At 34.9% G+C, this 16,871-nt stretch overlaps 1 protein-coding gene across 4 annotated transcripts in view; it reads left to right on the top strand.

Annotated features, from left to right (window-relative positions):
- The window catches only part of TBC1D19 (TBC1 domain family member 19), a 156,701-nt gene that overhangs the window by 137,746 nt on the left and 2,084 nt on the right, over window positions 1-16,871 (top strand). For all 4 annotated transcript variants that reach the window (XM_060011772.1, XM_060011771.1, XM_060011770.1 and 1 more), the window contains 3 exons: window positions 2,593-2,702; window positions 4,792-4,883; window positions 12,040-12,155. In XM_060011772.1, the coding sequence (XP_059867755.1) occupies window positions 2,593-2,702; window positions 4,792-4,883; window positions 12,040-12,155 (318 nt within the window). The remainder of the gene's footprint in view (window positions 1-2,592; window positions 2,703-4,791; window positions 4,884-12,039; window positions 12,156-16,871) is intronic.

Below are 16,871 nucleotides of genomic sequence, written 5' to 3'. Positions count from 1 at the left end.
TCATAATGTAACACATAATGTTATAGTGAGGTTCCAGCATATTTCTCTTTTATAAATATGTGAGGAATTTAAAATAGAAAACCTAAAAAGGTTAAGAATATAAATTTTTACCTTTAATAATAAAAAATGTTAGCCCTTTTATTCTTTTATTTTGATAATTCCAACTGCAAGCATTTTTCAAGTAATTAGTTTTTAAAAGATGTACTTGAGCGATTTGGAGAACAGTTAATAACGTCAGGAAAGTTTAAATCTTCTAACAACTCTCAGGGTACAAAATACATCTTTGACTCCTGCCTATTCACATTTCTGGTTGTTTTAATAGGTTAAAGTTTATACACCCAAAGGGGAAAAGTTCGCTAAGGAAATAGGTGATGCAAAATGTTTAATATACAGTTTATACTATTTTAGAAAAATATGTTAAGCATCCACAAATACTTTAGAGCAGCGACCACTTATTTAGAACCAGTATACTAGCATAATTGCAACTTATCCCCAGGATCTCTACATAGTACTAGGCCATTTTAGTTTTAGTTACTGTATTTCTTTAAAATTATAATACTTTCCTCTTTTAAAAATTTATTCAAAACTTTTCTCTAATTTAAACTGGCCTTATCCTTTCCCACATATGTAGATTAATGAAGTTTTTATTGTAGGTATAGTATATTATGATTTCATAAATAAATTCCTATAGTGCAGTATTTAATTGGTTAAAAAGATGATGAGCTCATTCATTTTTATGGAAGAACCAAATAGGGAAAGATGCTTAAAATGGAAAATAAAGTCATGTAGAAGATTTTTTACATATTATATGTAATGGACTAAAACTTTTCCATTTCATAGCTATATAAGGGAATTCAACATCACCAATTGTGGCATCTTGAATAATAACTGATTATAACGTTTTCTATATTATATATGTTTATAGAAAAGTGCTGATTTTAAAATTCTCTTTCATTCCTTCACTGGAAATGATCATTAATGATTACTGAATCTTTAAAACCTTTAGATTCAAATTACAAGTTTTTAAATAGCAATAACGTAAGAAGTTGGAGGGGAAAATATACATCATCACAAAAAGTAAATGAATTCCAAACCTTCATTTTGAATTTGTAATAATACCATGTATTTGTGCCACATTGCTTTTTCTTAGGTTGTTGCAATTAGAATGAGAGTTATTCTTTTTAAATGTATAGAATACCTCAGTTGGGGCTATTTAAATAAGTAGGAATTTATTTTGATAGTAAAATAATTTTTTAAAGTTAGTTTTGAAGTGAAAGGACATGGCTGTTAGTTTTTAAACATATATATATATATATATATATATATATATATATAAAACATAAAGGTCTTTTCCTATAGATATATATAGAAGGAGGGGTTTTTTTGGATGTATTTAGATATTTACCACCCTAAAATTGATTTGTCTCTCTTTTGCGCTTCAGAAAAGTGAAATTTCTCAGTTGCAATGCTAGTTTTTGATAATTTATTCATCAGTAATACTGTGCACCGCCATTTATCCCAGATAATCGAATTTTTGTTTTGTCAGAATTTAAAATTTTTTATCATTTTTTCCTTTCACGTTGTCAAAAGGAAGTGAGCTGAGTTGGCTCACTGGTTTCCCTGCTTACTTAATGCCTACTGCCCTCAGGGCATCACGGACATTATAGAGCCCAAGACCTTCTTACCTGTCTGATCTATATCATAGATGAAATTACCCAATAAGTAAGTCACTTTTATTAAATTAATATTTAGGTAATGCAGTTTTATATATCTGCATTATAGTGTATTTATGCTGCCTAAAATTCTTGAGTGTTGAAAAGATGAAAAGCATGACCACGTTCGCAAGTGCAGAATAATCAGACTGTCAGGTCAGCATCTGATTTTAAAATCTGACTTTCTGACAGTCAGCCATGAGCTGTCTGGTTGAGCTGACCCACCTGTGCTTAACTGCCATGAACTGGGTACAAAAGAAAACTTAATTCAAATTCATTAGAGAAATAAATTCTTAGAGTTGTTTTATTTTAAGCCTATGAAAACTGTCTAGATACATATTGAGATATGCCAATATAGACCAATAGCCTAAACTGTTAATCAAAATTTTAATTTTCAAATTCAGTTAGTTGCAGACCATCGTTCTAAAAGCTAGTCGTAAATCATCTTATATTTTACTTACCTGACTTCAAAAATTAAAAATTTCAAAAGATCCTTTGTGGGACAAAGTAAAAATGAATTGCCTGATTGTCACTTTCTTATTATTTCAATTGAAAAAAAGAGACTTGACTTTATGTAGTTTTTAAAAGTTACTTTGAATTTTCAATATCCCTATATAGTTCCATTGTGTCATTCTTATTCTACTGTTGAGATTATAATATTTTATAATTTACTCCCTTCTTTTTAATTTTTAATGACTCAGTTTTTTATGTGTGCATATATTCCCTTTTCAACATGAAAAAAGAATATATATGTGATTCTAAACTTGTCTATGAATGAATATTATTACTAGAAAATATTTATTCTTTCATGTTTTGTGAACTTATTTTTTTAATTTTAGTAGTTCTGCAATATTATTAATTAACTTTTTTGTTCTTTCAGTTGCACCACTTTGTTTTCTGTACCATGAACCTTCCAAATTGTATCAGATATTCCGTGAGATGTATGTGCGTTTTTTCTTCAGACTTCATTCCATCTCTTCTCATCCTTCTGTAAGTTCATAAAAAAAAGAAAAAATGGATCAAAGCAGACTCTAATCTGTTTTTCCTTTCCTTAAGAAAAACAAATGTTAATTTGTGAGGTCAAGCAACACTTTTCTATAGAATAAATGAAAGAGAAGAAGAAATTGATATTTAAATAGTTTTAGTAATAATTAGAGAGGAAAAAGCCTTTTATCAATTGCATTTAAATTATCTTTTATATGTTGAAAGAAAAAACATAGCAATGTCTGTATTGTTTTCTTTGACAAAGGTGGCTAACTTCTTTGAATGCTGGTTTCCTCCTCTCTGAAACTCATTTCAGAGTTAATAATGAGTTTCTGTGGTGCTGTAGAGCAGTGTACAAAGCACCTGGGTAGCACTTGGCTCGTGGCAGATGTTCAGTAAATAGATGGCTGCTGTTTTTATTGTTGTCGTTACGATTATCATCATCATCATCATCATCTTTTCTTTGTTAATGAAAAATAAACATTTATTTGTCCCTTATTTTTCAATTTGGCTAATTATCAGTTATCAAACTAGATATCTCCTTTGTGTTTATTCAATAGATGGCTCCTTGGCCTTAACATGAAATTCAAAGAGAAGCATACTGGGAGTTGAGTATTTGTATCTGTTTTATTTTGTCCAGTCCTTTATCATATCTTCCTTCCCCCACCCCCACCCTCCTTAGCCTGAGTAAAAGCAGTGTTTATTTTATTTCAGTTATACTTTTTCTGTCTTTGAGCCTGCTTTGGTCTGCTTGTGGGTAACTTGACTGACTCTCCAGAAAAAAACATTAAAAATTGGAATGTGTCAGGGCTACCAAGTTTCCCAAAAGAGGAGGCTGTCACCGCTACTCAACTAAATAGCAGTTCATTATCCTCCCCCCGCCATTCCTGTGTATTCCTATTCCACCTTCCTCTGTCTCCACTGTTGCTCTCATACATTGCTAGTGAAAGCAGGCAAGTTAACAGAAATCTAGGATGTCACAGATGAACAAATGAAGTACCACCAATTATCTTGGGTTTCTTCTCTCTGAGACAACTTGATTTAATGCCTATATTGCATGAATATTTAATCTAGAATAACCAAAAATATATTAATAATTCTTTTTTCTTATAACTCATCCTTAGCCTCAGATTTCTTACTCACATATTCTGTACCATTTTACGCTTCAGAGTTTCAAAAAAATGTTTTTAACTGGCTGCCCAGTAGATACCCGTGATGTTTTCCCTGTGCAGACCACTGAAGCTTGCCACTGAGCAACTCTGGATGTGCCTTCTCTATATCCGTGCTGACCCTAAGGTGTCCTTTTTCAGCTGATTGATTGGGACAGCCCTGCCTCTGCCCTTTCTTTATTCAGTGAAATAAAGACTTAACAGGCAGTCATCTCCTTTTCTGGCTTGCAGCCAGACTTAACTATTTGGAACCAAGACAGCCTTATTTCTTTAGAAATTCAAAAAGAGGATTAAAACTTCCTTACAAAGATCAACGCTGAGGAATGCTGAGCTGCAAGAAAGACTTTATTCAGAGTTGTCAAGTAATAAATGCACTTGAAAAACCATCTACTTTGTGCTCTACAGATAATGCCCTTTTAAAAAAGTGGATTTCAGTTTTTAAAAAAGTTATCCTTATACTAAGTAATCAAACATTCTTGTCTGATAACTTCCTGGTGCAAATGTCAAACAGTTAGTCTTTCTCTGGGGATGGATTTCAATGAAAGAGTTAAAAAAGCAGGAAATATTCTCCCTGATGGGTGAGACAGCTGGAAGGGAAGGGACATTTGGAGGAGAAAGTGAAGGGTGTGGCTGTAGCACCAGAGAAATACCTGGAAACTGGAATGCATCCAGAAAAAACTAATTTTGCTGGGCCTACGTGATACTATATGACTTACAGAGAAGCAGGTTTTTCTATAAAATGACGTTTTCCTTGAATTCCTAACATTACTACATGCCAGGTTACGTGGGGAGCCTATCGTTGTTAAAAAGGAAAAAATATTTATATTGATAATCTTTTTCTCATTTCCATTTGAATAATTTAATGGCAGAGTTCATTTTTAAATACTAAATTATGCATTTCTCTTGTGATTTATTATTGTATCCAGGGTATCGTGTCACTCTGTCTGCTGTTTGAAACTCTTCTTCAAACTTATCTCCCCCAACTCTTTTATCATCTACGAGAAATTGGGGCTCAACCGTGAGTATTTTTCTCTCCTAATTGAAGAATAAATTGATATCAGAAGGCTCTTTTTCATCATCAAAGATACAGTAATTTTTCAGAGACATTAGACTAACAGTCTCCCCAATAAAACAATAATTATCAAGTAGTAAATTATAACTCGACATTGTGACAGAAATTCTTGAGAGACTTACCAAAATCCTAATAAATTCTTATTTGCTTGGATTTTTGTGCTTGGTACAAGAATCACTAAAAGAACTAATTTCTATTCATAATGAAAGGTATTGGCCAAACTGAGGCAAAAATTTGTGGAAACAAATACTACCTGAGAAATGTGATAATACTAAAATTAAGTCAGTTTAGGCCAAATTTATCAGAAAACAACTTATGAAAGACAGAAAAGTTAAAGTTTGCTGGCTTTCATTAAAGGAATCTAGATCGATTATTTACCAATGGTTGTACACTGTGATTTTTTTCTTCCAAAAGCTTGAATTTTTGTTCATTTATCTCAGTATGAGTTATCAATGAATATGTAGGGTACCTGTGGACCTCATTATTATTGGTTCTCTTTTCTCTTTTTTAATTAACAGTGTCTTAAGGCAACAGAAATTTCCAAATGATTTATCAGTGTTTTGTTACTGTCTTCGTTTCTGTGTAACCATTTTCTCCTATATAAGGGCATATTTGAAAGGAACACTAACTCTTTGAGACCACAAAAGTAGTTAATGGGAAATAGAATCCATAGCCGATGGATGAGTGGGTGGATGGGTTTAAGAGACAGACCCAGATTCAAATTCTATCTCTACTAAACTATAAAATCCTGATAAAATTATTTAATTTACCTAAGCCTCAATTTCTTTCTTTAAGTCAAGATAATTTAATTTATTCATCTTTAAAATCAAGGGAATTCCTACCTCATAGAGTTGTTTAAAGATTGAATATGTATATGTTTATATATTGATATATATGTATATATACATATATATCTCCATATATATATATATATACATATATACATCTATATCTCCATTCTAAAATCACCATCGAATTTCAGACATTTTAGATCTTAGAAATGCCATTTATAAAACAACACCTCATATCATCCGTTGATAACACCTAGGTGACACTCTTTCTTTTGTAGACATTAAAAAACAGGATTTTATTAATAATTAATATTATAAAACAAGAATATGGCAGAAATACTTTATATTACATACAAGTCATTTTTTCTTGTGGTAAACTGACCTCTATTTTACTACTGTGAAATGAATATTTGAATATAACTATGCTTTTCCTTACTAGAGTGAAGACATTTAGTTTATTGCTAGAAGCTAAAATCCTGGCTTTTTTCTAGTCTATTTATACACTTTAATCATTAAAAGGAACAAATTTATTTCAGTGAATTATGATAAACATTAAAATTCTGATGCAAGAGAAAATATAAAAATTTAATTATCAGGCTAGAAATCAATTATTAAAAGGCTTTCATGAATTAAAACTAATGCTATTGGAAGGTTTTTAATTTAGAATTTAATTTTTTTACTAGATATAGGACTCTTCAGGATATCTCCTTCTTGAGTACTTAGTGCATTTTATCTGTTATCATATTTATGGACATAAATTATTCATAATATTCCATAATAATTCTTAATTAGCCTTTCAATATCTATAGAATCAGAGTGACATTACCGCTCTCATTCCTGAGATTGATATTTGTATCTTGTTTCTCTTTCTTGATTATTCTGGCCAGAGGTTTATTAATTTTATTCTTCTTTGAAAGAATCAGTTTTTGGTTTCATTGATTTTGTTTTTCTATTTTTGGTTTCATTGAGTTATGCTCTTTTTTTTTTTTTTTTTTTTTTTTTTTTTGCTGTACGCGGGCCTCTCACTGTTGTGGCCTCTCCCGTTGCGGAGCACAGGCTCTGGACATGCAGGCTCAGTGGCCATGGCTCACGGGCCCAGCCGCTCCACAGCATGTGGGATCTTCCCGGACCGGGGCACAAACCCATGTCCCCTGCATCGGCAGGCGGACTCTCAACCACTGCGCCACCAGGGAAGCCCTATGCTCTTTTATTTGTTATTTCCTTCTGTATACTTGCTTTAGTTTTGTTTTGGTCTTGTCTTTCTACTTGTTTAAGGTGAAATTTAGATAATTAATTTGAGACATTTCTTCTTTTCTAATGGAAGCAATAATGTTATAAATTGCCCTCAAAGCACTGCTTTACCTCCACTCAACAAATTTTGATGTGTTATGTTTTCACTTTCATTCAATTCAAAATGTTTCTTAATTTCTCTTGTGACTTCCTCTTTGACCATAGTTTATATAAAACTGCATTGTTTAATTTCTAAATATTTGGAAAGATATTATGTCTTTCTGTTATTATTTCTATTGTAATTCTGTTACAGTTAGACAATGTGCTTCATAAGATTTTAGTTCTTTTAAATGTGTTGCAGTTTGTTTTATGACCCAGAATATGATCTATCTTGATGAATCTTCCATGTACACTTGAAAAGAATTTGTATGCTGCTAGTGTTGAGCAGAATGTTCCGTAAGTGGTAATCAAGTCAAGCTTGTTGATAATGTTCAAGACTTCTATACACTTGTTAATTTTCTTCTACTTTTTCTATTGATTATTGAGAAAGAAGTGTTAGAGCCTCCAATTATAATTGTGAATTTGTCTTTTTATTTCTGCATTGCTATATATATTTTTACTTCATGTATTTGACTCTGTTTTTAGGAGAATTGATCTTTTTATCATTATGTAATGTCTTTTCCTAGCAATAAATCTACTATGTCTGATATAGCCATTCCAGCTTTCTTTTTATTACAATTTGTATAGTGTATTCTTTTCTGTCTTTTTACTTTTAACGTATTGATTATCAGTGTCTTTACTTTTCAGGTGGCTTTCTTGTCAAAAGTATACTTGGGTCTTTCAGTGTGGCAGTTTGTCTTTTAATTGGTGTGTTTATTCCATTTACATTTAATGTAATTGATATTATTGGATTAAAATAATATCAATTGATATTATTTACTATCTTGATAGACATTTTTTTGTTTGTCCCATGTGCTCTTTATTCTTTTTGTCCTCTTTTCCTGCCTACTTTTTTTTTTTTTTTTAATATTTATTTATTTATTTTTGGCCAAATCGGGTCTTAGTTGTGGCACACGGGATCTTTCATTGCAGCATGCAGGCTTCTCTCTAGTTGTGGTGCAAGGATTTAGTTGCCCCACAGCATGTGGGATCTTAGTTCCCCGTCCAGGGATCAAACCCATGTCCCCTGCATTGAAAGGCGGATTCTCAACTACTGGACCACCAAGGAAGTCCCTCCTGCCTACTTTTGTTTGTTTGTTTGTTTTTAATTTATTTATTATTTATTTATTTATTGTCTTTATTTTTGTCTGCATTGGGTCTTAGTTGCGGCACACAGGATCTTTGTCAAGGCATACAGGATCTTTCGTTGCAGCATGCGGGCTTCTCTCTAGTCATGGCATGCAGGTTTTCTCTTCTCTAGTTGTGGCGCGCAGGCTCCAGGGCAGGTGGGCTCTGTAGTTGTGGCATGCAGGTTCCAGAGCGTGTGGGCTCTGTAGTTTGTGGCACGCAGGCTCTAGTTGAGGCGCATGAGCTCAGTAGTTGTAGCACGTGGACTTAGTTGCCCCACAGCATGTGGGATATTAGTTCCTTGACCGGGGATCGAACCTATGTCCCCTGCATTGTAAGGTGGATTCTTTACCACTGGACCACCAGGGAAGTTCCCCTCCTGCCTACTTTTGAATTGAATAATTTTTTACTCCATTTTATCTCCAGTATTGGATTATTATTTATACCTTTCTAAAAATATATTTTGATAAGTGTCTGTCTTAGTTCAGTCTGCTATAACAAATTTCCATAAACTGTATGGCTTATAAACAACAGAAATTTATTTCTCACAGTTTTGGAGACTGGAAGTCTAAGATCAGGTTGCTAGCATGGTTGAGTTCCAGAGGACCTTCTTCTAAGTTGCAAACTGCTTCTCATTGTATCCTCACATGATGGAGAGCAGAGAAGAAAAAGAAGCTCTCACATGACTCTTACGAAGGCACTAATCCCAAACATGAGGACCTACCTTCATAACTTTATCTAATGCTAATTAACTTCCAAAGGCCACACACCTCTTTCCTAATACCATCACATTGGGGGGTAATTTCAATATATGAATTTGGGGGTGGGAGTGGGGACACAAGCATTCAGTCTATAACAGTGCCCTAGGATTTACAATATACATCTTTAATTTATCCCTTCTACTTTCAAATAAACTCCAGGCCTGGAGGGTTTCATGGGCAAATTCTACAAAACATGTCAGGAAGAAATAATATCAATTATTGTTTTTCTGTGGCTGCTGTCAAGATCGTTGTCTTTAGATCTTAGCAGTTTGATTATGATGTATCTGGACATGGATTTCTTGGGTTTATCCTGTTTAGGGTTTGCTTAACATCTTAATTTGAGGCTTATTTCTTTTGCCAAATTTAGGAAGTTTTCAACCATTATTTCTTCAAATATTTTTTTCTGCACCACACTCATTATCCTTTTCTTCTGGGACACAAATATTAAAACTTTTAGTCTTATCTCACAGCTTCCTGAAGCTCTGTTCATTTTGTTTTCAATCCTTTTTACTCTGTAGTTCAGATTGGACACTTCTATTGATTTATATTTAAATTCACTGGCTCTCTCAATGGTTATTTCCATTTTGCTATTGGATCCATCCAGTGAGGGCTGTTTTGTTGCTGTTGTTGTTATTGTTTTTGTTGTTTTTGTATTTATCAGTTCTAAAATTTCCATTTGGTTCTTAACAAAACTCAGAATTGTGCATTAGTAAGGGCAAATTCTACTATACATAAATTATACCTCAATAAACTGTATTTCTAAGAAATTGAATCTGTGATGTATACTAGGGAGCAGAAGGCATGATGTGTGGTGCTGTTGTTCTAATAAGACACTGAGAGATCCAGTAAAATGAAACTAGTTGAAGTTAATAATTTAGCTTAAAAGTTAGTAAATTATTTAAATTTAAAATAATTGGTGGCTAAAAGTTTCTTTGGCATCTATAAACAGAAATTCTAAAACCAACCAAAAATCTTGATTTATCAATACTACTGCCTACATGTATTTTGTTATATTAGAACAATAGTTATCTAGTATTGAGGAATTTCTGAAACCTGGGGGGTCCTTTTTCAGTCTCAAGAAAGTTAATGTGACACCAACAAAGGCAATCTCTCAATCCCATTTTCTCTTTTAAGAAAAAGTACAGATGTTTATCTGTATAACAGTTTTAACAAAGAATTTGGCTAGAACCTCTCAGGGGCAGTCAAGTGATGTTTAATTGCCAATAGTACAGAAATTGAGAGACTATTTAATCTCTTCAGGCACCAAAGCCAAAGAGTTTGTTTCCTGATTCTAGAGATAAATTGTTATTGTAACATAACCTATTTATGAAACAGTAGGATCTCATACTTCTTAGGACTTTTTTTTTTTTTTTTTTTGCAAAATAGAATTTAATTGAATTTTCTGGTTGATTTTTCAGAGTTCTGATGACATCCTCTATAAAACTAAGGGTTTCAAATCAGAGATCTATTTCTAAGGTCCCTTGTATAGCTTTTCTTTTTTTTAAGATTTGATTTTATTTTTTATTTTTAGCAGCGTTGGGTCTTCGTTGCTGTGCGCAGGCTTTCTCTAGTTGCAGTGAGCAGGAGCTACTCTTCATTGTGGTGCGCGGGCTTCTCCTTGCGGTGGCTTCTCTTGTTGCAGAGCACAGGCTCTAGGTGCATGGGCTCAATAGTTGTGGCTCACGGGCTCTAAAGTGCAGGCTCAGTGGTTTGAGGCACGGGCTTAGCTGCTCCATGGCATGTGGGACCTTCCCAGACCAGGGATCGAATCTGTGTCCCTGCATTGGCAGGCGGATTCTTATCCACTGTGCCACCATGGAAGTCCCCCTATAGCTTTAAAACTAGTTTTCTTTGTCTTTTTTCATCCTTTGTAGCCATTTGAGTGAAATGTAGGAATATAATTTATTGAATTGGAAAAATGTGCAGCTATCAAGCTCTTTCAAGTATCTTGAATAAAAATTCAAATGTTCTAGGCTTGCCTGGAACTGTTAAGACTGTAAGATCACCTCATTGATAGCTAATTAGTACACACCCTGAAAAACAGAATGTAGAAGTGAGTTTTCTAAAGAATGAACTATAACATAAAATAGGACTCAGGAATATAATTCTTTCTCTTAATGCTTTTTTTTTTTCCTGTATGCGGGCCTCTCACTGTTGTGGCCTCTCCTGTTGCAGGGCACAGGCTCCAGACGCGCAGGCTCAGCAGCCATGGTTCACGGGCCCAGCCGCTCTGCGGCATGTGGGATCTTCCCGGATCAGGGCACGAACCCGTGTCCCCTGCATCAGCAGGCGGACTCTCAACCACTGCCCCACCAGGGAAGCCCTCTTAATGCTTTTGAGACCACTAATTTGAGGACTCATGGTTTCTCACCGTTGTACTTTTTACAGCTTTTAATAGAGTATTTGAGGGTTTTTTAAATTTATTTTATTGAAGTATAGTTGATTTACAATATTGTGTTAATCACAGCAGTGTTTCAGTTATACATATACATACATTCTTTTTCATATTCTTTCCATTATGGTTTATCACAGAATATTGAATATAGTTCCTTGTAGGAACAGTAGGACCTACAGCAGTAGGACCTTGTTGTCTATCCATTCAATACCATAGTAGTTTGCATCTGCTAATCCCAAACTCCCCATCTATCTCTCCCCCCTCCCCCTTGGCAACCACAAGTCTGTTTTCTATGTCTGTGAGCCTGTTTCATACATAAGTTCATTTGTGTCATATTTTAGATTCCACATATAAGTGATTTCATGTGGTATTTGTCTTTCTCTTTCTGACTTCCTTCACTTGGTATGATAATCACTAGGTCCATCCATGATACTGCAAATGGCATTACTTCATTCTTTTTTATGGCTGAGTAGTATTCCATTGTATATATGTAGAGTGCTTGAGTTTTAAATGCCCATGTGATTTTTCAGACCCACAAAGGAGTTATCTAATAATGGAACTGGTTGAGTTCTTCTGATACTGCTTTTTGATGAGAAAAAATTCCACTGGTAAAATTTCTTTTTTTTCTTTGCTTACAGACTTCGCATATCATTTAAATGGATGGTTCGAGCTTTCTCTGGATACTTAGCTACAGATCAACTCTTGCTTTTGTGGGATAGAATCCTAGGGTACAACTCTCTGGAAATTCTTGCTGGTAAGAGTAAGTGCTTGTTTGTAAAACACATGCTCTTTTTATAGTAAAGCCCCTTTGCTTTCTGATATTCACCATCTGTAATTGGAATTTGAGTCTACAGTTGTCTTTCATTTCTAATTCATGAACATTTAGTAGATTTATCTGCCTTAGAAGACAAGCACTGAGATTCTGCAATCTAAATAGGTCTGCATAACTGCCCATCACGTCTATTCCTAGTCCTTTTTCGTCACTTCTAGGAATGTCCAGCTCCCCTCCCCTGCTTTTAATCCAGCCAGGGCTTACGGTCTCAGCACCTGTGAGGTTTGCACAGCAGAGTGTAGGTATACTTCTGTTTTTTTCCTGACTCCTGTGACTACCTTAGTGTTCTGTTCTGTGCCCTTTCTCAACTACTACCTAAAATCCAAACTGAGACTGAGTCTCCCTGCATAGTTGAAATCTCAGCTCTTCTGGACTAGTTTATACTGAACTCAAAACCTTTTCCTTGTTGCTAACAGTCTCTAACTCCTGCCCTGGTAACTGAGTTTCCCCTTTTACATATTCTCTTAAGCCAAAAAGAAATTCATCTTTTTTTCAGAAAGCCACAAATCTATCTCTTATTTAATAATTAAGTTCTTACAACAGATATACACAGAGGGCAACTGTGTGATAACACATAGGGCACAGATTTCTTATATTATTTTGCTTCTCTGTGTGTAAAATCGACTCAATTATTTTTATCATTGAAATTATCAGGGAATTCAAATAAGTATTACAGGGTTTTCACATGGAGAGCAGAGAATGCTGGTTCCAACCTTCTCCAGTTTTGTGACATTGAACAAATTATTTAATCTTTACCCAGTGATAGCATTGTAAAGACACCTCTCTGGGCCATTTGGAAATAATGCTTAATTGATGACCCTTTTCTTGCAGAAGATTCTCTAGGTACCATATTAACATATTTTTGAATGCTGAAAGTTCGAGTAATTAGATGGCATTTTGAAAAGGAAAATTGAGGTAATAATAAAGTACCATGAAGATAAATGTTGCCCCTGGTATAATGAGAGATATCATTTACTGGGGTTTTTAACAACTCCCAGTATCCTTCTATCTCAGTGGTTTTTAAAGCCCGTACAAATATGAGTTAGGAAAAACTGGTCTGCCATCACCTCTTTTGGCTGAATGTCAGTGATGCATACAATCTAGAGACAAAAGGGGATCCTAGAGGTCATCAGGTTTAACTTCTTTTAAATATTTCTAACAGGCAGTCCTTATCCTGTGCCTGAACATTCAGTGTTGGATAATCCCTGTCTTACCAAGTAGCCCATTTCATTTCTGGATAATATAACTTTTTTTTTTTTTTGGCCACGTTACATGGTGTGTGGGATCTTAGTTCCCCCACCACGGATCAAACCCCTGCAGAGGAAGCACGGGGTCTTAACCACTAGACCGCCAGGGAAGTCCCTGGATAATATAACTTGTTAGAATGTACTACTGTTAAACCAGGATCATCATCATGTTTTTTTCTACTCTCTCACCCCCTCCTTTCCTCAAAGTCTTCTATTTTCCAGGCTAAGTAGTATTGTTTTTTGCTACCATTTCTCAGGTAACAGGATTTTAGGTTTTCTACCAAATAACTCTTCTGGGTAGGGCATAAATTTTGAAGAGTATTGTATGTAGCTTTTTGTATCATTTCAGAAAACATTAGAGCATGTTAAAGAAATGGGCTCAGTATTAGAAAGTACTTTCTAATAATTAGGACTTTCCAAAAGTAGAATGGGCTTTTTAACTGTCATCTGAAGGGTTAAGAGGTTTTCTATCATGAAAGAAATGTTGAATTGGAAGACCTTCAAAGCGTCTTCCAATTTAAAGTCTCCCATTCTGTGACTTATCACCCCTCAGCAAACTGAAGTGAAAGAGAAATGAATGTTGAATGCTGCATTTGCTCTAAGCCACGTACTTTGCTGTAAGCTTAATACAGTAATTAAAAAGTTACTGATGTATAGGTAGAAATGCAGTTCACACTATTGCATCCATTCACTTTCTCTGAGTGTTTTTAAAAAAATCAACAGAGGGGCTTCCCTGGTGGCGCAGTGGTTAAGAATCCACCTGCCAGTGCAGGGGACACAGGTTTGATACCTGGTCCAGGAAGATCCCACATGCCGCAGAGCAACTAAGCCCAAGCGCCACAACTACTGAGCCCCTGTGCCTAGAGCCCACATGCTCTGCAACAAGAGAAGCCACTGCAATGAGAAGCCTGCACATCGAAACAACAACCCAACATAGCCAAAAGTAAAAATAAACAAATAAATAAATTTATTTAAAAAAAAGAAATCAACAGAGAAGAATTGTAGAACATCTAGAAATGGAATTAGACTAATGGGAATTCCTACCATGGAATTCAGATAAAGAGCCATAGGGTAGGTAATTGCATGTAGATGTGTATATAAATTAGTTTTGATTATTTTATACATTTTCGGGGCTGAATATTTTGTGACCACCTTTTTTGCTCAAGTGAGCTTATGTAGTCTTTCGAAATATTTTAGTAAATATTACTGGTTTCAACTGTGAATAATTAGGGCCTTTTGAAGAACAGTTTAAAGCATAGGTGTCTTAATGTTCATGATAGAGTTGCTTAAAATTAAAGTAATGAGAAAAGTTTAAAAGACCAAAAGTAAATATTTGATTTTCTATATTTCATATGAAGCATGACTTCAGTTGAAAATATCCCAGGACTCCCCTGGTGGCGCAGTGGTTAAGAATCCACCTGCCAATGCAGGGAACACGGGTTCGAGCCCTGGTCTGGGAAGATCCCATGTGCTGTGGAGCAACTAAGCCCGTGGGCCACAACTACTGAGCCTGCACTCTAGAGGCCGCGAGCCACAACTACTGAAGCCAGCGTGCCTAGAGCCCATGCTCCGCAACAAGAGAAGCCACCACAATGAGAAGCCTGCGCACTGCAACAAAGAGTAGCCCCCGCTCGCTGCAACTAGAGAAAGCCCACACTCAGCAATGAAGAACCAACACAGCCAAAAAAAAAAAAAATTTTTTTTAATTAAAAAAGAAAATATCCCAAAGTATAGACCTGTTTTCCTTGGCAAATAAACCTGCTGTGAGGAAGTACTGGGCAAAGCAATCATGAAGCAGACGGAAAGGAACTTCTGTGATGTGACACCAAGATAAATAAAGGTTGTGAGCACATAAGCATTTTGGATGCTGAAGTCAATTAGTAACTACTCTTTTATTCCCCCTCTTATCTGCCTTTGGAAAAACTATATATTTCCCACCATGTAAAACTCTTTCCTGCTACAGCGGAAAATTTGACCATCCTGTCAAGCTTTCACCAACTCCGTTAAATTATACTCAAAAAAGGAAATAGTGACCACAACCCTTAGCTCCTAAAATGTCTCCATTTTCAAATATGATTCCAGATATTAGAAAACTATAAAGAAGTTGTTGGTCCACAGAAATGGTTTTCTTTGATATTCTTGTAAAAATGGAAGCTGAGGGACTTTAGGTACTTAAGTTTTCTCCATTTCAATTAAAGGGTAAATTCTTTGCCCCAGGTCTCTTATATCCCTTGTTACATATTAAATAATCCCAGCTGATGACTTTTTAAATTTTGTTTTACCACTACCATGTATTTTTCTCCCAGAATTTTCCTAACTAGTTCTAATGCTTTTTTTGACAAACTGTCCAAAATCTGTTGTCCCCTCAAAAAATGCCTGTGCTTCCCAGTCACTCGGCCTCTATCTGGGGAAATTAAGAGACCTGTATCCTGACTTCTACTCCATAGGCATGACCCCTATCAGGTGGTCCAGAGCCCAGGACCACCATGCATCATCCTTCAGGCCATCTCTGGAAAACCATTCTTTTTTTTTTTTTAAATTGAAGTATAGTTATTTACAATGTTGGGTTAATTTCTTCTGTACAGCAAAGTGACTCAATTATACATGTATATACAGTCTTTTTTATATTCTTTTCCATTATGGTTTCTGCCAGGGGAAAACTATTCTGAGAGACAAAAGAGAAGGTGATTCTTAGGAAAGCACACAGATTTCTATATCAGGGATGAGTCATTACTGCTTACCTTCAATCTCAAAAATGTCATCACATAGTGGTTAAATGCTTGAGCTCTAGGGCCAGAGTTGAGTAGTCACTCTACTATTTTCTACCTGTGTGACTCTGAATATGTCATCCAAACTCACAGTGCCTCAGTTTCTACATTAGTAAAATGGGGCTAACAATAGTACTTAACTCATTTTTGGTATTAGAATTAACTGCTATTATCATTATTATTACTTCCATAGTAAAAATATATTTTTTAAAAAAATTTGCATTATCTATGCAATATACTTAGGAACAAGTCTTCCAAATAATTTTAAAGATTCCTTACCATTCATTTTCTAAACTTTAAGGACTTGTTGGGTAGGGAATGTACTACTACTACTGGTGATGAAAAAAATGGGGAGAAGTCAAGAGTCACCTCCAGGCAGTACCGTTTCCTTATCAGAGTTGCCTGAACCTATTACATGGTCCTTCCATTGTTCATGATGACTCATTCACTTTCACAAAGTTTTATGGTAGATTATGTAATAAGACATAACTCATGTCAGCATTACTCTCTGTTCATATGCAGATGATTAATGGGAACAAAAATCCAAATGTTTTCTAGTCAGTATATATTATTGACCTTCAAGATGTTCTATAATGGTTTGGTTTATTTTCTTTTCAAAGTTT

Source organism: Delphinus delphis, chromosome 5, assembly GCF_949987515.2.
Source record: "Delphinus delphis chromosome 5, mDelDel1.2, whole genome shotgun sequence".
NCBI classification, from domain to species: domain Eukaryota; kingdom Metazoa; phylum Chordata; class Mammalia; order Artiodactyla; family Delphinidae; genus Delphinus; species Delphinus delphis.
This window is presented reverse-complemented; position numbering and strand designations above follow the sequence as displayed.